This window comes from Saccopteryx leptura, chromosome 1 (genome assembly GCF_036850995.1).
Source record: "Saccopteryx leptura isolate mSacLep1 chromosome 1, mSacLep1_pri_phased_curated, whole genome shotgun sequence".
In the NCBI taxonomy this organism is placed as follows: Eukaryota; Metazoa; Chordata; class Mammalia; order Chiroptera; family Emballonuridae; genus Saccopteryx; species Saccopteryx leptura.
The window spans coordinates 311,573,729-311,592,756 of NC_089503.1; the positions used below are offsets into that span (position 1 = coordinate 311,573,729).

Consider the following 19,028-nt stretch of genomic DNA (forward strand, 5'->3'; position numbering starts at 1 on the left):
AGGGGTGTCACCTGTTGCTAAAAACCAGAAGGTAAACAGCTCCAGGAGCAGAGGGTAGGTCTGTGGCCAATGGAAGTTAGTCTCCTTCTTACCAACTGGTGACTTGAACCATTAACTTCCCTGGTCCCCAGTGTTCTCCTATGAGAAGTGGGTGAACTAAGCTCCACTGACTAGGGTGCTTGAGTTAATGAAGATCCATATGGTACACAGTAGGTCATGATCTCCATCCTCCCTGCACAGCCTCCACAACCCCTGAGACGGCCCTTGTGGGGGAGGGAGAGAGTGGAAGACTGGATAGGGAGAGGTCAGCATAGGGTAAGGGTGGGAGCTCTAGAGCCAGGCTGCCTGGGTTTGAATCCTGGCTCTGCCCCTCACTAGCTCTGCAGCCTCAGGCAGCAGAATTGCCTTCTCTGAATCTGCTTCCTTATCTGCAAAATGGGATGCCTTCCTGTTTTTTGCTCTGAATCATGTGACCTCAGACCAGCTTCTGAGCCTCAGTTTCTTCATCTGTAAAATGGGGGTATTGTAACGCCTCTCTTGATATGCAGCAATAGCACCATTTCCAAATTTGAGGACAGTCAGCCCCGTAGGGGTCTGACCATCTTAGTGGACCTCCCAGGACTTGGGGCAACAGAACTGGAAGGTCCTCAAGGCCATGTGTAAAGGGTAGATGGAGCGCCAGTGAGGAAACTGACCTGCCAGGCCATGCAGCCAGGGTGCCAGAGCCAGGCCTTGCCTCCTTCCTGGGAGTCCTAGAGCCGATGGGCTTCCACAGGGGACCTATGGCTGCCTTCTGCCTGACTGGGTCCCTGCCCCTGCCCCAACGCCCCACAGCCCGAGGAGCTGACCAACGTCCTGGAGATCTGCAACGTGGTCTTCACTAGCATGTTTGCCCTGGAGATGCTCCTGAAGCTGGCTGCCTTTGGGCTCTTTGATTACCTGCGCAACCCGTACAACATCTTTGACAGCATCATCGTCATCATCAGGTGCCCCCCTGCCCCCATCCCTAGGCTGTGGGCCCCGGGCCCAGAGGCAGAGCAGGGGAAGAGGGGGCTGACCCAGCCTGTGAATGAAGTACCTAAGATTAAAGGAAACCAACACTGAAATACAGTTAGCAAAAATATTTTAAAATTTGTGATTTAGCCATACATGTACTTCTGGATTAATGCATTAAATAGTGAGATCTAGCAGCAGGTCTGTGACTACCATCATCCCAAAGAAGGGATAAGCATAAACTATATTTGAAACTATCTGCATCAATCATCATGTGATACAAAAACAGAGATTTCTATTAACCATGAGGTAATAGGACTTGCTGTTTCCTTTCACAATCAGAAGAATGAATGTTAAATCTCAAAAATTGCTCAGTAACCTTCTTGGACCTCCTGAATTCTATTCATAGACATCTTGGGGGAGGGGGAGGGGTCTGTGAACTTCAGGTTAAGAGCCCTCTACTTAGGGTGTACCAGGGCAGAGATGACTTGTGAAACATTGGTTGGATGAATGGAACTTCCTCTCTCTTGGCCGCCTCCCGTTGACCCCTTCTGCCTCTCCCCTCCCAAACCCTGCCTGCCTCCTCCCTGTGCAGCATCTGGGAGATTGTGGGGCAGGCCGATGGTGGGCTGTCAGTGCTGCGGACCTTCCGGCTGCTGCGGGTGCTGAAATTGGTGCGCTTTATGCCTGCGCTGCGGCGCCAGCTCGTGGTGCTCATGAAGACCATGGACAACGTGGCCACCTTCTGCATGCTGCTCATGCTCTTCATCTTCATCTTCAGGTGAGCTTTGCCCACCCTGGGGACCACAGCTGCCAGGGTTGTGGGTAGGAGTGTGGCTGGTTAAGTTCTCTGGGCCACACTCTGGACCTGGATGTGAATCTTACCTCCCTCACTTAATCCCCTGTGGCTTTGGACGAGTATTTCTCCATTGAGTCTCAGTGTTCATTTCTGTAAAATGGGACCAATGTAGCCCCCTCCCATCTTACTGGGTTGCTCTGAGAATGATACAAGGCGGGTGGGCAAAACTTGGTGTGTGAGAGTCCCTTGAGCCACCTCCATCCCTTCCAGCATTCTCGGGATGCACATCTTTGGCTGCAAATTCAGTCTCCGAACAGATACAGGAGACACAGTCCCCGATAGGAAGAACTTTGACTCTCTGCTGTGGGCCATCGTCACGGTGTTTCAGGTGAGCACATGTCCATATGTGACAGGGAAGGGGTTTCATTTAGCCTTGGAGAATCCAGAGAAGAGTGTGCTTGACAGGGAGGTCCCTCAACTCCAGCTCAGTGGGCAGGTTTGGAGTGTGTGGCCAGGCTGGCCCAAGACAGGCTGGGGAAGCTAGACTGCCCACTAGTCCCATTCTCGGCCCCTCCTCTCTCACCCTGAGACTTTGAACATGTTAGTAGTTTTCCCAGAGACTGTTCCTTCCCTGTAACGTGGGCCTAGTTGAATGAGTGTGTATACATGGTGTGGTGGGGGGCAGAAGGAGCAAAGGAAGAGGAAGGGTGGGCTTGTTGCTGGTGGGTCACTTGAGCAAGATAAAGAATGGGGTTGTGGGAGCAGCAGCCAGGAAGAAGCACCACTCATTGGGGTGTGAATGTCAGGGCAGGAGTGTGGGACACAGGCTTGAGGGTATGGGCAAGCTGGGAGCAGCAGGCAGAGCAGTGTGTGTGTGTGTGTGTGTGTGTGTGTGTGAGAGAGAGAGAGAGAGAGAGAGAGAGAGAGAGAGAGAGAGAGAGAGAGACTGAGGCTCTGCCAGGTGGGCATGTACCCAACTAGAGTCATAATACTTGAGGTCCCTGGGTGTGCTCGAGCACCTGTGGGAGGACACTCTAGGTGTGCACGGGCTGCTGTGTGCCTTTAGGTATGCCACCCAGTGGGGTCCCCCTCCTTTTGGGTTGGGTTGGGACCTGGGGTTCCTCCTGTACTGAGCTGTGTGCTCCTTCCCCCACAGATCCTCACCCAGGAGGACTGGAACGTTGTCCTCTACAATGGCATGGCTTCCACCTCCCCCTGGGCCTCCCTCTACTTTGTTGCCCTCATGACCTTCGGCAACTATGTGCTCTTCAACCTGCTGGTGGCCATCCTGGTGGAAGGCTTCCAGGCAGAGGTGACTGTGGCCCTGGTGGAGGAAGCACCCCCATGGGGCCTACACAAGACTGGTGAGGGGAGGGGGTCTGGATGAGGGAGGGCTGCAATTCAAACATCTGGCAGGAGAGTTTCCAGAGGAGGGAGTTACTAATGAAGTAGTGAGCTTCCCATCATAGGAAGCATGCAGGTGGAGGGAGCATCTGGGATCCCTGCCTCTCCCTCTCTGAGATTCTCAAATCTCCAAGACGTGGGATTCTGGATCCTGCCTCCTCCATTTTCTGAGGCTTGTGGGAACTTGCAGTCAGGCACATGTGGGTTTGTGTTCTAGGTCTTCATTAGCTTCTCACTTCCCTTTCCTGAGCCTCAGTTTCCGCATCTGTAAAATGGGGATGAAAACACTCATTGAAAAGTTCACAAGGGAGGGAAGGGCTGAGCTGACTTGTGTTCCAATGTGAGGGACCGTCTCCCAGGGTGACGCCAATCGCTCCTATTCAGACGAGGACCAGAGTTTATCCAACACGGAGGAGTTTGACAAGCTCCAGGAGGGCCTGGACTATAGCGGAGGTAAACAGACCTAAGGGGCCCAGGACCCTTCCCCAGAGATCCAGGTGGACAAAGGGCATGGCGTTTGGTTTCCCTTCAAGACCAGGCTCTATGACTGCTAATTTCTGTGGTTTGTTGTTTACATTCATAATTGAAAGAAATGCTAAATCTCAAAAAGTCAGTGGCCTTCATGACCCTCCTGAATTCTAGCTACAGGGGTAGATGCAGCCCATCCTCATTCCTCTACATTGTGTGGCTTGTTGGAAAGAGCCTTGGGCCTCAGGATGCCTAGTTTATGGTCCTGTTTGGCACCACTGGGCAGCTTGGAGCAAAACTTCCCCAACTCGCCCTGTGTCCTTGGTAACTGAGCTGGAAGGTAACTCTGCCTTGCTTCCCATAGTGGGCATAGGAGTGAGGTTCTCATGCTGGGTGAAGCTTGAAGGTACCCTGAACACAGAAGGCAAGGGATTCACTTATCCAAACATAAAGCCGAGAGCTCTGCAGGCTGGGCAGAGGGGAGGCAAATGTGATGGGGTCCAACCTGGAAGACTTCTGATGGAGTTCTCAAAAAAACTCCATTTGTTATGATCCATGTCTGTTTCTTTGTCTCATGGCTTCTTTTGCTCTTGTTCTGGCCTTCTGCCTGCCCCTCCCTCTGTCTCCATCTCACCCCTCCAGATTCAAAGCTCTGCCCAATTCCCATGACCCCCAATGGGCACCTGGACCCCAATCTCCCGCTGGGTGGACATCTGGGCCCCAGTGCGGCCGTGGCACCTGCTCACCTGTCGCTGCAGCCGGACCCTGTCCTGGTGGCGTTGGGCTCCCGCAAGAGCAGTGTCATGTCACTGGGGAGGTTGAGCTACGACCAGCGCTCCCTGGTGAGTCCTTGTGGGGTGCTATGGATGGTTGCTTCCTGCTGGGTGTGTGCTGAGGGTCCCTGGGCAGAAGTGCCTGCCAGTCCAGCTTCAGACTGTTACCCAGGCTTAGCATGCCAGAGTGTCTAGCCAGAACCAGGCAAGGGTCGTGTCTGTTGTACTTCTGAATTCCCAGTGCCAGAGCGGGGCTGGGGAGCAAGGGATGAATGAATGAATGGGTGAATGAATGAGCGCAATGGGTGTGGTGTGGAGAATGGGTTTTTTAAGTTGCAGGCTTCTCTGAGCCGCAGTTTCCTTACCTGTAAAGAGGAAACTGTACTTTCCTCAAAGGAAGTAAGGTGACAGGAGGAAATGGAACCAAACTGGACATGCCCACATAACCATGGATGTGAATGGAGTAAGAGGCTGGGTGCTGAAACAACTCCTGGAGTCTAGCTGGCTCTGTCACCTACTGGACAGGCCAGCGGTCCTTTTAGGGCCTTATTGGGTAGTCGGCAGGCTGCCTTCAGCCACAATCCTGAGTGTCTGTCTGGCGCTGACCAGTGCCCTGGCTTCCTCCCAGTCCAGCTCCCGGAGCTCCTATTATGGGCCGTGGGGCCGCAGCGGGGCCTGGGCCAGTCGCCGCTCCAGCTGGAACAGCCTCAAGCACAAGCTGCCATCGGTGGAGCACGAGTCCCTGCTCTCTGCTGAGCGTGGAGGTGGAGCCCGGGCCTGCGAGGGCGTCCGGGACGAGGGGCCACCGCGGGCCGCGCCCCTGCACACTCCGCACGCCCACCACCCGCATCATGGTCCCCATCCGCTGCACCGTCACCACCACCATCGTCGGACACTGTCCCTCGATACAAGAGACTCAGTGGACCTGGCAGAGCTGGGGCCCGCTGTGGGCCCTCACCACCGGGCGGCCTGGAGGGCAGTGGGCTCGGCCCTCGGGCACGAAGACTGCAATGGCAGGATGCCCAGCATCGCCAAGGAGGTCTTCACCAAGATGGACGACCGCCGGGACCACGGGGAGGATGAGGAGGAGGTCGACTACGTGAGTGGGACCCGCTCTAGGGGCCAGGCTGAGTGGGACCCGCTCCAGGGGCCAGGCTGAGTGGGACCCGCTCCAGGGGCCAGGCTGAGTGGGACCCGCTCCAGGGGCCAGGCTGAGTGGGACCCGCTCCAGGGGCCAGGCTGAGTGGGACCCGCTCCAGGGGTCAGGCTGAGTGGGACCCGCTCCAGGGGCCAGGCTGAGTGGGACCCGCTCCAGGGGCCAGGCTGAGTGGGACCCGCTCCAGGGGCCAGGCTGAGTGGGACCCGCTCCAGGGGCCAGGCTGAGTGAGACCCGCTCCAGGGGCCAGGCTGAGGGACGCGCTCTAGGGGCCAGGCTGAGTGGGACCCGCTCCAGGGGCCAGGCTGAGTGGGACCCGCTCCAGGGGCCAGGCTGAGTGGGACCCGCTCCAGGGGCCAGGCTGAGTGGGACCCGCTCCAGGGGCCAGGCTGAGTGGGACCCGCTCCAGGGGCCAGGCTGAGGGACGCGCTCTAGGGGCCAGGCTGAGTGGGACCCGCTCCAGGGGCCAGGCTGAGTGGGACCCGCTCCAGGGGCCAGGCTGAGTGGGACCCGCTCTAGGGGCCAGGCTGAGTGGGACCCGCTCCAGGGGCCAGGCTGAGTGGGACCCGCTCCAGGGGCCAGGCTGAGTGGGACCCGCTCTAGGGGCCAGGCTGAGTGGGACCTGCTCTAGGGGCCAGACGTAGGGGCCCGTAAGTCTGCTCTGACAGAAGAGGGGAGGGGACGGGGCGCGGGGTTAGAGGGGGAGGGCCAGAAGGGGACGGCTCAAGGGGCGTGGCCAAGGAGGACAGGGCTTCAGGCAGTGATCAGCAGGCGGGATGGAGTTGACCACTTTTGGGAGAGAGTCTCCGCTGCCATGGGTGAGGTAAGGGGTCTGGTCTTGCTGGGAGAGTATGAGGTCATCCAGAGACCCCAGTTTGCTGGATGGCCGGAGTGGGTGGAGATGGGCAGCTCTGGGCAGTGCTGACCAGTCTGCACCCACTACTCTCTTTGTCAGACTCTGTGCTTCCGCGTGCGCAAGATGATTGACGTCTACAAGCCTGATTGGTGCGAGGTCCGAGAGGACTGGTCTGTCTATCTCTTCTCCCCTGAGAACAGGTGGGCAGGCCCAGGCTTGGGGTAAGGTTAGACTAGAGGGTGGACATGTCTGGAAGGGAGAGATTTCTGCAGAGCAGGCAGGGCCTTTGCAGGGCTGGGGGTAGAGGGTCGCTCTCATACCTCAGAGGGACCTCAGAGGAGCTGCAGGGGAGGAAGAATGTTTGGATGAGGACTTTTGGAGCATCTCCTGTGGTCTTGGCCATCCCTGTACAGGACACAAGGTTGGACAGGAGCCTGGGGTGCTCCCATCTGGGTGGGGCATTAGAAGGCTTCCTGTTGGAGGAGGCCTTTGTAGCATTCTGTAGGTAAAGCAGAACTGTTAGGGACTAGTCCAGGTGGAGGGAGCCGCTGAGGGAAGGTCTGGGGCAGAAACTTAGGGTAACAGGCAGTGTGTGTCCCTGTGGCTAGAGGGCAGGGGCCAGGGATTTGGGTCGCTATTTGAAAAGCCTTGAGTGCCAGGGCAAAGTGGATGCCCTTTATCCTGTGGCTATAGGAGTTGCCATGGGTGTGTGGTCAGGGAAGGTGGCTCCAGGCGGGCACCTTGAACAGATATAAAGTCGCCACTGGTTGTGTGGCCAGAGAAGAGGAGGGTCAGCTTCTTCTAAGCCATACCTAGGCTTAAGCCCTTTGCCTTCCTCCTGGCTGCGGTGAGGGGCAAACTGACACTCGTGGCCCCTGCGCACTCTGTTCAGGTTCCGGGTCCTGTGCCAGACCATCATCGCCCACAAGCTCTTTGACTACGTCGTCCTGGCCTTCATTTTTCTCAACTGCATCACCATCGCCCTAGAGCGTCCCCAGATTGAGGCTGGCAGCACTGTGAGTGACTGGGGCCTTTGGGCAGAGCAAGGGACAGACAGAGGGTCAGGCCACTGGGGCTTGCTATGGGACAGGGTGCGGGGCCAAGGGGGCTAGGGAAGCTGTGCAGGAAGGTGTGTCAGGGAGCTTGTCTCTGGGGTGGGAGACACCTCCTTGGACTCTGAAGTTGCAGCCTCCTCTGGATGCCCCTTGGCTGAAGGCAGAGGTGACCAGGGAGCTCGGCAGTTCTGGAGCCCCAGGCCCATGGTCCTTCCCGGCTCTTTCAGGAACGCATATTCCTCACTGCGTCCAACTATATCTTCACAGCCATCTTCGTGGGCGAGATGACACTAAAGGTAGCCCCTGCCTTCACCTGGGACTGCTTCCACCCCCAGCATGGTTGGGGGATAAAGGGTGTGGGGGTTTGGCCCTGGATCAGCCCTCCCTCAGCCTGTCATTCACTGCCTTCAGCAACATTTCACAGGGGCCCCAGAGGCCCATCCCGGGCTTGATACCAGCACTGGGCTACTAGGGCCCAGGGGATGGGGTCAGCCACATTCCTGCTCTCCAGGAGGTCAAACTTGCCAGGAAGGCAATGCCGGGAAACATTTACAATGTAACAGAGATACTTGCTGGAGGTATGCGAAGCAGGGGATCAATTCTGTCCTGGAGCTTTCCAGAGCACCTGGCTTTGAATTGGGTTTGCCAGATGGGGCCTGCGAGTGCCTTGACCTCAGTCTATGGCCCACCTCTGAGTGGGCGGCTGGCACGTGGGCCCTGCCCTCCCTCAGGTTCCACCCCACCAGCCTGACTCTGCTCCCTGCTCACCTGTCCTTGCCCTGCCCCATCTGGCAAGCCTGACTGACCCTCCCATCACTCCGCCCTTAGGTGGTCTCCCTGGGTTTGTACTTTGGCGAGCAGGCATACCTGCGCAGCAGCTGGAACGTGCTGGACGGCTTTCTAGTCTTTGTGTCAATCATTGACATAGTGGTGTCTGTGGCCTCGGCCGGTGGAGCCAAGATCTTGGGGGTTCTCCGGGTCCTAAGGCTTTTGCGCACCCTACGACCCCTGCGGTAAGGACTCCTCAGTGTTTGGGGAAGCCCCTGAGGTCTAAGTGGACCATTCACTTCTGCCCTTCCTACCCATTCGGTCCTCTGCTAGCATGTGCCAAGCACTAGCTGAGCTGTGGACCCTGCTCCTGGAGAGAAGCCTGGAAAGAGAGAGAGAGAGAGAGAGAGTGTGTGTGTGTGTGTGTGTGTGTGTGCTGGAAGACCAGGGCTGAAAGTGTCCCCAGGATAGCTACCCTCTCTCTGTGTGTCCCTGTGTGGCTCACTGCTGTCTGTGGGCCTCAGTCTCTACGTGAAGGTGTATGGACCCCAAGGGGATGGGGTGAAGGCACAGTGCCTTGCTATGCATACAGATCTGGAGCCTGGAGGCCACCGCCCTGGTGACTCTGGGGTGACTGGGGCTGTCTCCTGGCCTACCTGAGAGCTAACAGTGCCCTGGCCCCTTCCTGCCTGTAGTGTCATCAGCAGGGCGCCTGGTCTGAAGTTGGTGGTGGAGACACTCATCTCCTCCCTTAAGCCCATCGGCAACATTGTCCTCATCTGCTGTGCCTTCTTCATCATCTTCGGCATCTTGGGAGTACAGGTGAGGGTGCCCAGGCTGGGTAGGCAGTGGGGTTGGCTCCAAGGTCAGAGAAGAAGCTCCTCACTCCCACCCAGCTCCCCCGCCCTGTGCTGGTTGACCTGGGTGCTCAGGTGGCCCAGGTGGAGTAGCCATGTCCCTGTTAGAGGTGAGCTCCCAGTCTGAGTGCAAAGTAGACTAGGTAAACAGGATCACAGGGGTCCAAAGTATGAAGGAACACGGGGCTGGGCTGGGGTCAATGGGGGAAGCACCCTGAAGAAGGTGACCTTTGCACTGGGCCTTGAAGGAAAGGTGGTTTTGACCAGTCATAGTTGGGGGGTGGGTATTTCAGGGAAGGATAGGCACATGTGTGGAGATGAACCCAAGAGCTCTGGCTGAAATAGAGAGATGAGACATACAGTGGGCTGGGTCAAAGGGGGAAAGACCTGGAATGGCAGTTAAAGAGTTGGGGCTTGGCATCTCAGGGATCAGGGCTATGGAGCTCTCTGACACAGGAGGAACCTTGAGCTAACGGATTTTAGTTTGGAATCCAAGCTAGGAGTAAGATGGGCATCAGGGCTGGACAGAGAGGAGTGGATTGGGTCATAAAGTGTGACGGGGATGACCAGAGTGACCTGGGGCCTCTGGGGTCTCAGCTGCTACTGAGACATTTCCTGTTTGTTGACTATCTGAGTCTTGAAGTCCTGTGTTTGGAGTCCTGGGCACAGGTGTCCTTTGGGGTTGCTGAGAGATCGACAGTGGAGCTGCCTGGGTAGGAGGGGCTTGAAGTGGATCCCTTGTGGACAATGGCCGTGCTCCTTCCAGGCAGCTGGGTGTTGGGCCTCGGGTGAGGAGTCCCTTTACTTCTCTCTCTCCTCCCTGGGGATATGCAGGCATCTTTCTCCTGTGAGTTCCCTGCCTGATCGCCAGTGCTGGTACTGGGGTCTGATCTTGGGTCTGTGGAAACCCAGGAATCAGACAAACCAGGGTGTGAACCTTGGCTTTGCCACTTCCTAAACTTCAAGTGACTTGGAGAAAATTACCAGTCACCCCTAGGCTTCAGTTTCCTCATCTGTGAGATGGGATGAGAGTAGCTCCACCTCATGTTGGGGGACTTGGGGAGATGGTGTGGTCGAGTGCTTGGCCCTGGCTGTGTATAGGGGAGGTTCCTCCTGAGGAGCTGTCCTTCTTTTGATTTGCACCCCAACCCCAGGAGTGTTGGCAGAATAGTCACTCAGTCTGTGTTCTTTTCCTCCAGCTCTTCAAGGGCAAGTTCTACCACTGTCTAGGTGTGGACACCCGCAACATCACCAACCGTTCTGACTGCATGGCTGCCAATTACCGCTGGGTACATCACAAGTACAACTTCGACAACCTGGGCCAGGTGAGCTCCACCGACCTACTCCTTACCTGATCCCAGTGACCTACTCCTTACCTCACCCCAGAGGGTGGAGCAACAGCTCTTCAGTGCCAACAGCCTGTGGTTATAGACCAGCTTCCACTCTTGCCCTACCAGGACTGACCCTGTGACTTCTAAGCCTCAGTTTCCTCTTCTGTAAAATGGGTGGGAGAACCTCATTTCCTGGCCCAGGGCTCCAACAAATGAACAATGTGGTGGAAGCATGGGATGTGGGGAGGTGTCCGGAGTAGGGTGTGTAACTGCCAGGCAGCCTCTGCTAGCCCAGGGCCCTTTGTGAACCCACTAACTTCATTGTGCTTGGGCTCTGCACAGATAGCATTGGTTCACTCTAGCTTAGAAAACCTTTGAGTGCCTACTGCATGTGAGCATCTGGGCCGGGTCCTTTAGAACCATCCCATAGCCACGTTGAAGGGAGATGAGGGTGCTTTGGCTGACATCTGTGTAGAAGCTTTGGCTGGCTGTCTCCTGGTGATCAACTCTGTCTCAAAAATCTCATTAATGATAGTTATTTTTGCCATTTATAGACGAGGAGGCTGAGACATCGAAGAACTTTCCCCAAGTCACACAGCCATTTAGTGTTAGAGCTTGGGCTGTGACCCAGGGCTTCGACTTCTTTCATGAGCTCCTGTGTTCAGGTGCTAGAAGCAAGCTCAGAGTGACAGTAACAGGGGCCCTCATGTTTATCAGGAACCTTCCCATTTAAAGTCTCAGCTGACTTTCTCAGCAAACCTGGTAGGAGGCCACTTAAATATTAGCTACATTCTGCAGGTGAGGGGCAAGAGCTCATGAATTGCCCGGTTAATTTCAGAGTTGAAACTGGAACCCAACACCCCTGGCCCAGTGCTCATTCTCCTGCAGCAGTGCCTGCAGGATATATGACAGGCACACAGTAGGTCCTTGGAAAAGCTTTGTCATTTGAAGGCTCAGCTCTGCCCTCAACGTGGGGAGGTCTTCTTGTCCCTCTGCCTCCCAGAGGCAGAAAAATGGAGAGCTGAGGAGGGGCAGATGCAGCGTGAGCTGCCTATATCGATCACCTCTGTACCCTCTCCTCCCTGTGTCTTCCAGGCCCTGATGTCCCTCTTTGTCCTAGCCTCCAAGGATGGCTGGGTGAACATCATGTACAACGGACTGGATGCCGTTGCTGTGGACCAGCAGGTGGGCATGGCTGGGGCCAGGTCAGCAGGGCAGTGGGGAAAAGACACAGTGTTTTTGGGGTCCCGTGGTCTGAAACTGGTATCAGCAAGACTCACAGCCCCAGTGTTGCCCACTGTCAACATGGCTCACTCCTCACTATCTTGGCCCAAATCCTCCACCCACTAGGGCCACTCCTTGGGTAGCAAAAGTCATTGTTCCATTTGCTTCAACAAAGCCCCCTGCTCTGTAGGGATAGCCTTCACATCGGCTCCTGCCTGGAGGTGTGCAGAGCCTTATGGGTGGACAGGGGCTGAGCCAGCTGGTGGGAGGGACAGAAGTTGTAGGTTTGAAGCAAGAGAGTGACATGTTCAGGGAATCATAAGTCAAAGTTCAGGATAGAAAGTGACAGGAGAATGGCAGGAGGTGTGGAGGAGGCCAGCAGGGCTGGATAGTCCAGAAGACCCCATATGTGTCACAGAAAGGACTAGAGTTATCTGAGGGCAGTGGGAGTCAGTGAAGGTGGTATAGCAAGGAAATGACACCATTAGGTTTGCTGTGGGAGCTTCCTGTGGACTGCTGGGTGAGGATGGATTTGAGCGTGGGCTGGGTAGAAGGGGGTCTGGGAGGAGGTTGGGCCTGATAGGAGGCCTGAGCTTTTGCTCCAAAGATACCCCTAGGAGTAGGGGTCCCTTCTGGGCCTAGGAAGGGAATGAGAACACTTGGAGGCATCTTCCTCCAGTTCTTAGTCACCCCTCCTGTCCACTACCCCAGCCACACACACACACACACACACACACACACACACCATACATACATACCACACACACAGACTCACCAGGATATGCTTTTCCCTCTGTTGGCTGCCTTATTTCTGGATGGATTAATAAGTGGATGGATAGATGGTTGGATGGATGGCTAAATGGATGGGTGATGGATGGACAGATAAATAAGTGGATGGATGGATGGGTGAATGGATAAGCGGATGGGTGAGTAGATGGATACATCGGTGGGTGGATGGGTGGATGGAAGGATGGACAGGTGATTAAGTGGGTGGATGGAAGGATGGGCAGGTGAGTGGATGGGTGGGTGGTGAGAGGGGTGAGAGGAAGAAGACAGGTGGGTATGTATCTAAGAGGCAACAGAGGCAGGGAAGGGGAGGGGCTCTCTTCGCTGAGCACTTCACTCGTGCCAGGCCAGGATGGGCACTCCCTACTTGCTTCCTCCTTTAAATGTCACAGCCCCCTAGGAGGCAGGCTCTGTCAGTGTTCCTGCCACATTGAGGCTCAGCATGTAGGTACCCCCCCTTCGCTGGCAGGCCCTGCGGTGCTGGTGCCGGCTCAGCCTGCCTCAGCCCCATCTGGCTCCCTGCAGCCCGTGCCCAACCACAACCCCTGGATGCTGCTCTACTTCATCTCCTTCCTGCTCATCGTCAGCTTCTTCGTGCTCAACATGTTCGTGGGCGTTGTGGTGGAGAACTTCCACAAGTGCCGGCAGCACCAGGAGGCCGAGGAGGCGCGGCGGCGGGAGGAGAAGCGGCTGCGGCGCTTGGAGAAGAAGCGTCGGAGTGAGTGGTGACGTCAACGGGCCCAGGCCTGTCTTCTGCTCACGACACTCCTGGGTGCCTGAGGCCTGGGCCCGGCACCAGCCTCTTGGCCTTTGGAGCTGGAAGGAACATAAGATATGGCCCTGGTGCCCCGGCCCTGCCCCTTCCCCCAGTGTCTGCCTGTCTGGGTGGCACTGCCTGTCTGCCCTATCTGTGTCCCCCTGGAGTCTGATGGTGACACCAATGCCAACCAGGTGTCTCATCCAGACAGAGGCCAAAGGTAGAACCTGGATGCTCAACCCTGAGCTGTGGGACCCCTGTCCTCCCTGCAACAGACCGGAAACCCCTGACAGGGGCACGGTTTGGGGTGAACGGGGAGAACCAGTGCCCTGCCCTCTTTGCCACCCACCCCCACATCTTACTTGCTTACCTGTGGCCCCCTGGCTAGGTGGAGGGGACCTCACTCTTTAACTCCAGGGACTGAATGGACTGACATCTCTCCCCTTTGCTCCCTCCCTTTTCTGTCTCTCCTATCACGTGTTCTGTTCCCTCCTTCACTACCCTCTGTGGTCTGTGCCACTCCCCCTTGCACCCTGGCAGAGGCCCAGCGGCTGCCCTACTATGCCACCTACTGCCCCACCCGGCTGCTTATCCACTCCATGTGCACCAGCCACTACCTGGACATCTTCATCACCTTCATCATCTGCCTCAATGTGGTCACCATGTCCCTGGAGCACTACAACCAGCCAACGGTGAGCCCCAGCTCTGCCCCCAGCCTGAGGTCCCATGGGTAGTGGGGCCTCAGCAGGACCCCAACCTAGAGACAGGGCAGCAAAGGATCTGAGCAGTCCCCCATCCTGGGTTCTATGCTCAGGAAGCTCATGGCTGGGCAGGACAGATGAATGAGAGAGAAACGCCAGAGAGGAAGCTGTGTTGTGTTTAATATGACTTTTTGCTACAGATTTAACTCTCTTATCCTCGCAGTAACCTTAAGGTGAGGAGAGGATTTTCTCCAGATTTTGGAGATGAAAAAACTGAAGCTCAGAGAGGTAAAATGTGCTGCTTCAATTAGCAAGCCAGTAAGTAGTGGAGCCAGGACTGGAGCTTTGATTTGCATTCTAGGATTGCCATGTGGCCTTCACTGCTGCCTGGGCACATGGAACCTGGGGGAGGGACATTCCAGGTGTAGGATGACAGGGAGCAAACACAGAGGTGGGAGAAGATGACCAGCTCCCAGCTATTTGCAGGCAGTGTGCATGCATAGCATGTGAGGACGTGTAGGGGCAAGTACATTCCAAAAGCTTGTACTTATCGGAGATGGGGGGAAGAAGAGGGGAGCAGAGCCTCCAGATGAGCAGTTAGCATCTTTTTTTCCTAACTTTTAAAAATTTATTAACTGATTTTAGAGAGAGGGAAGGAGGGAGGGAGAATGAGAGAAACATCGATTTGTTGTTCTAGAGATTACTAGTTATTTATGCATTCATTGGTTGATTCTTGTATGTGCCCTGACCAGGAATCAAACCCATTGCCTTGGTGTATCTGGATAATGCTCTAACCAACTGAGCTACCTGGCTAGGGCAGGAGTTAGTATATTATTTTAAATGATAGGGAAGGAATGTTATACATGCAGGGAAAAGGAAAGCAACCGTTTACAGAAAGGACAGTAGTTGTAGAACTTACAAATTAAAATGAAGAACTGAAATAATAATAGCTCACATTTACTAAGTATTTAAGTATGTAGTCCAGTCTGGCACAGGGTTATTAGCTTGTTTAAGTTTCACAACCACTTTCTGAGGTAAGGTCCTATGATTATCCCCAGTATACAGATTGGAAAACAGTCCAGAGAGGTCCAGAGTCATAGTGAACAAGGAGTAACTGCTGAGCCAGCATTCAAATCTAGGCAGTCTGGTTCTTAACCATGACCATTAACCATTACTCAACACTGCTTCCAAAGAGGGGTACCTGGACCAAAGCAGCAGAAATAAGGAAAACGAAACAGCACTGTGAAATAAATAGTGCACATTATGTAAGATGGAAGGAATAAAAGCAGATACCATTGGTCATTGCATTAAAGGCGAATGGATTAAATTCTCCTTTAAAAAACAGAAACTTTTTGACTAGAGGAAGGTGGGGGCAGGTTATGGGGCCTGGATCATGCTTCTCTTTACCCTTATCTCGTAGTCCCTGGAGACAGCCCTCAAGTACTGCAACTATATGTTTACCACTGTCTTTGTACTGGAGGCTGTGCTGAAGCTGGTGGCATTTGGTCTGAGGCGCTTCTTCAAGGATCGGTGAGTGACTGGGCCAGGCCATCGCAGCATAGGAGCTGCATGATGGGGAAGCAGTCTTGATCCCTGGGGAAGCCTGGAGCAGTCAGAGGAGGGAAACTAAAAGTGTTGGCCAGAAGCCTCTGGGTGCTGCCTACAGCCATGAACAAGTAGTTATGGTCTTACCTGATGGGTGCAGGGCATTCTACTAAGTCTCTTCAGCATGTCTCCTGTGGGCCCTCCATACTCCATAAGCAGAGAAGGACACACTTTGTTCCCCTACAGAGGGAGCAAATAAGGTTCAGAGAGGTTCACAGACTAGCCTAGGCCACACAGAAGGAACAAGATTCAGAGCTTTAAGTTAGAGCCCATTTTTTCTCACCTGCAGGAGGCCAGAGATATTTATTTAGCCTGGTCAGCCCCTTGCTTGAGGAATTGGAGGTTGTTCAGGGGCAGAGAGAGAGCTGGACCTAGTGGGGTCTGGAGGGACTGGTGGGAGGATAGTCACCCACCCCTGCCGGCCACAGCAAGAGCGTGGAGAGCTTGGGAGTGCCTCCGGACTGAGGCGTGTCTAAGCCAGAGTGACTCTCACTCTGCTCTCCACTCGTGCCCTCCCATGTCGTCTGAGCAGGTGGAACCAGCTGGATCTGGCCATTGTGCTGCTGTCGGTCATGGGCATCACGCTGGAGGAGATCGAGATCAACGCGGCACTGCCCATCAACCCCACCATCATTCGCATCATGCGGGTTCTGCGCATCGCTCGGGGTGAGGGCAGAGGACGGCCAGGGGACGGGAGCATGGGCCTGATGGGGGGGAGGAGCGTGGCACGATGGGCTTCTTGCTGAGCAGGGAGGACAGAAGTCAGGAGGACCTCACGCCGACGTGCGCTCGCCCCTGTGTGTACACACTCACGTGCCCTCACCCACATACTGCTCTGTACAGCACCCTGCACCCCACCTCCTTATTACACCACGACCCATGCAGTCCAGTCTTAGGTTGGAATGAAGGGACCCAGTGCAGCCGGGAAGACGGGGTTCCTCACTGGCATTTCTCCAACACCGGTGAGGACACACAGGCCTCGATGCTTCTTAAAATCCTTCTTCTCCCAGACTTCCCTCTCACACCAAGGCTGTCCCACACTCCTTCCAAAACCTCCTGCCTCATGCTCACCCAGGTGCCTCCTACCCTTCCACCTGCACCCACCTGTTGCCTCCGGGTCCCGAGGTGGCTGGGTGTGGAGAAGCTCAGAGTACAGTAGGGCTCTCTGTAGCCACAGGAAGAGGCTGGGCACTCACTGGATGGTCGTTTTTGGCTCATCACGGTGAATTAGGCACTTACACTTTATTTCCCTCACACGCTTTTTATCCCTCGGTTCCCACTGGGCCTGCCCTCCTTCTCTTGGACTTTTTTACACCAATGTCCACACCTTGTGTGGCACATTGAGTGGGCCGGGCTGGGTCTCACACACAGTGCTGAAGCTGTTGAAGATGGCCACGGGGATGCGGGCCCTGCTGGACACGGTGGTGCAAGCTCTGCCCCAGGTAAGAGCCGCTCCCCCCCAGCAGCTCCCCCTGCCTGTTGGTGTCACGCTGGGCCCTGGGGCACGCAGGCTCTGACTTCCCGTCTCCTTAAACCTGCCCAGAGCCAATGCAGAATCTTTCCTCCAGAGGAGCAGTTTGAGTTGGTGCTGTGAGAGCTGGGACAGGTCCCCTCTGCCTCTTTCTTCCTAATGTCACCAACTACTCTCCAACCTTGCTCTGTACTGAGCTCTTGGCTGGCCCTAGGGGACCCACATTCTGCCCTCAAGAGTGGCCAGGCTGGTAGGGAAGACCGATGCCTCAGGAAAATGTGGTGAGGAGCCTACACCATGCTGGGGAGAGAGGAGAAGCCCTGACACAAAGTAAGGAAATCAGAGAAGGTGTGAAAATGTATTGGCAGACCCTGGACATTACCACGGATCTCTAAAGTGCTATGAAAACGAAACTTTGGCCTCTTCCCTTGTGCGCAAAGGGAGAAGGCATCGAGGAAGCCTCCTCAGGGGAGGTGACTGGTGACCTGGGCTTTGAGGGGTGGGGAGGAAGCATTTACCAAAGACAGAGAGAGGGTCTTTTCTGCAGAGGGAACAGAATATGCAATAGGGTCTCTTTTCTGAGGTATGGCTAGAGTTGCCGTGTTAGAAGATCAGGCCTGGAGGAGTCTGCCGGGCGAGGTCACGCCTTTGATGCCAGGGCAGCACATTTGGGCTTTGTGCTGCAGGCAGTGGGCACCGCAGGAGGTTCTGGACAAGGGAGGCCTCAACCTTTCCGAAGGTTGCTCTGGAGATCAGAGGAGAATGCCTCGGAGGGAGAGGCTGGAGGCAGGGAAGGGTGGGGAGGTGGCCGCAGCCCTGGCAGCTCTGGAACATGCTGAGGGAGGAGGGAGGACTGGTAAAAGTGAGGTGGACACTGGCTAACAAATGCTGTGGCCCGGGCCACACACGCACCATTCCTTTGGCTGCCACGGCCTCACACCTTGCCTCATAGGTGCTCAGTAAGTGATTGTTTCATTAATGTATGAGCCTCATTTAATTAGACACTGTTGGTGTGCCTGTAGAGCAGTTCAGAAGGGAACCCTCCTCCAGAGCAGAAAAGCATTAGGAGGCTGTGATTAACGTGGTTTACTTTCCAGCAATTAATGCAAACGTCTTCTGACTCATTCATGCAGGTCTTCTGAGGGGTCTAGGAGATATTTCCTTTCTAGGGCAAGAATGTGTTTGAGCCTTATCTTATCCACAACACGAGTTAAAGGCGGTTTCTAGCATATGGATAAATTTGAAATAGGTTTGGAATCTGGGACATTTTCCTCCCACAGGAGCTGTGGGATGGGGGTGGCTGGGTTTGCAGGAGGCTTCTGGGGCCCACAGTCCTGCATGATTCCTGCTCCATGCTGGTCTGAGGAAGCAGATCTTAATCTAGCCATGTACCTGCTCTCAAGGACTTCCCAGACCAGCAGAGACAGTGGTAGGGACACATTAGTTACACTCACACTATCAGACTGAACCCCAGTCTGCCTGGTGGAATCTATGCAGGCTTCATGGAGAAGGTGGCATTATTGCTGAGACATCCTTTTCTCCCTCTCTGTATTCATCCATGGGATGGCACTAACTATGCACAGGCGTACAGAATAGTGATTCTGTGCATGGACCCTGGGGCCAGTGGGCTGGGTTTGAATCTCAGTCCTACCTCGTATTAGTGGTGTGACCCTGGGCAAGAAACTTTATCTCTCGGTACTTTTCTTTCTTCATCTTAAGAATGGGAAATAAGTGAACTCATGAATGTGAAGTACTTGAATCCACCTGATGGTGGCGCAGTGGATAAAGCGTCGACTGGGAACACTGAGGTCGCCGGTTTGAAACCCTGGGCTTGCCTGGTCAAGGCACATATGGGAGTTGATGCCTCCTGCTCCTCCCCGCTCCTCTCTCTCTGTCTCTCTAGGAGGTCATGTGAGGGGGTCAGGTGGGGGTGGCAGACATGAACACAGAGCCTGGTGAAATGATATGGCTGCCCTGGCTCACAGACTGACCAGTTCCCTAGAGCCTGCAGGCCCCCTCCCCCG

General features: G+C 55.2%; 1 protein-coding gene across 4 annotated transcripts in view; it reads left to right on the forward strand.

Annotated features, from left to right (window-relative positions):
* Positions 1-19,028, forward strand: part of CACNA1I (calcium voltage-gated channel subunit alpha1 I) — a 110,220-nt gene that overhangs the window by 80,852 nt on the left and 10,340 nt on the right. For all 4 annotated transcript variants that reach the window (XM_066358468.1, XM_066358464.1, XM_066358465.1 and 1 more), the window contains 19 exons: positions 835-986; positions 1,589-1,774; positions 2,063-2,180; positions 2,949-3,104; positions 3,556-3,649; positions 4,307-4,506; positions 5,066-5,536; positions 6,549-6,649; positions 7,342-7,465; positions 7,732-7,800; positions 8,333-8,517; positions 8,968-9,094; positions 10,329-10,454; positions 11,556-11,645; positions 12,996-13,188; positions 13,768-13,919; positions 15,349-15,458; positions 16,066-16,199; positions 16,905-16,975. In XM_066358468.1, coding sequence (XP_066214565.1) covers positions 835-986; positions 1,589-1,774; positions 2,063-2,180; positions 2,949-3,104; positions 3,556-3,649; positions 4,307-4,506; positions 5,066-5,536; positions 6,549-6,649; positions 7,342-7,465; positions 7,732-7,800; positions 8,333-8,517; positions 8,968-9,094; positions 10,329-10,454; positions 11,556-11,645; positions 12,996-13,188; positions 13,768-13,919; positions 15,349-15,458; positions 16,066-16,199; positions 16,905-16,975 — 2,859 coding nt within the window. The remainder of the gene's footprint in view (positions 1-834; positions 987-1,588; positions 1,775-2,062; positions 2,181-2,948; positions 3,105-3,555; positions 3,650-4,306; positions 4,507-5,065; positions 5,537-6,548; positions 6,650-7,341; positions 7,466-7,731; positions 7,801-8,332; positions 8,518-8,967; positions 9,095-10,328; positions 10,455-11,555; positions 11,646-12,995; positions 13,189-13,767; positions 13,920-15,348; positions 15,459-16,065; positions 16,200-16,904; positions 16,976-19,028) is intronic.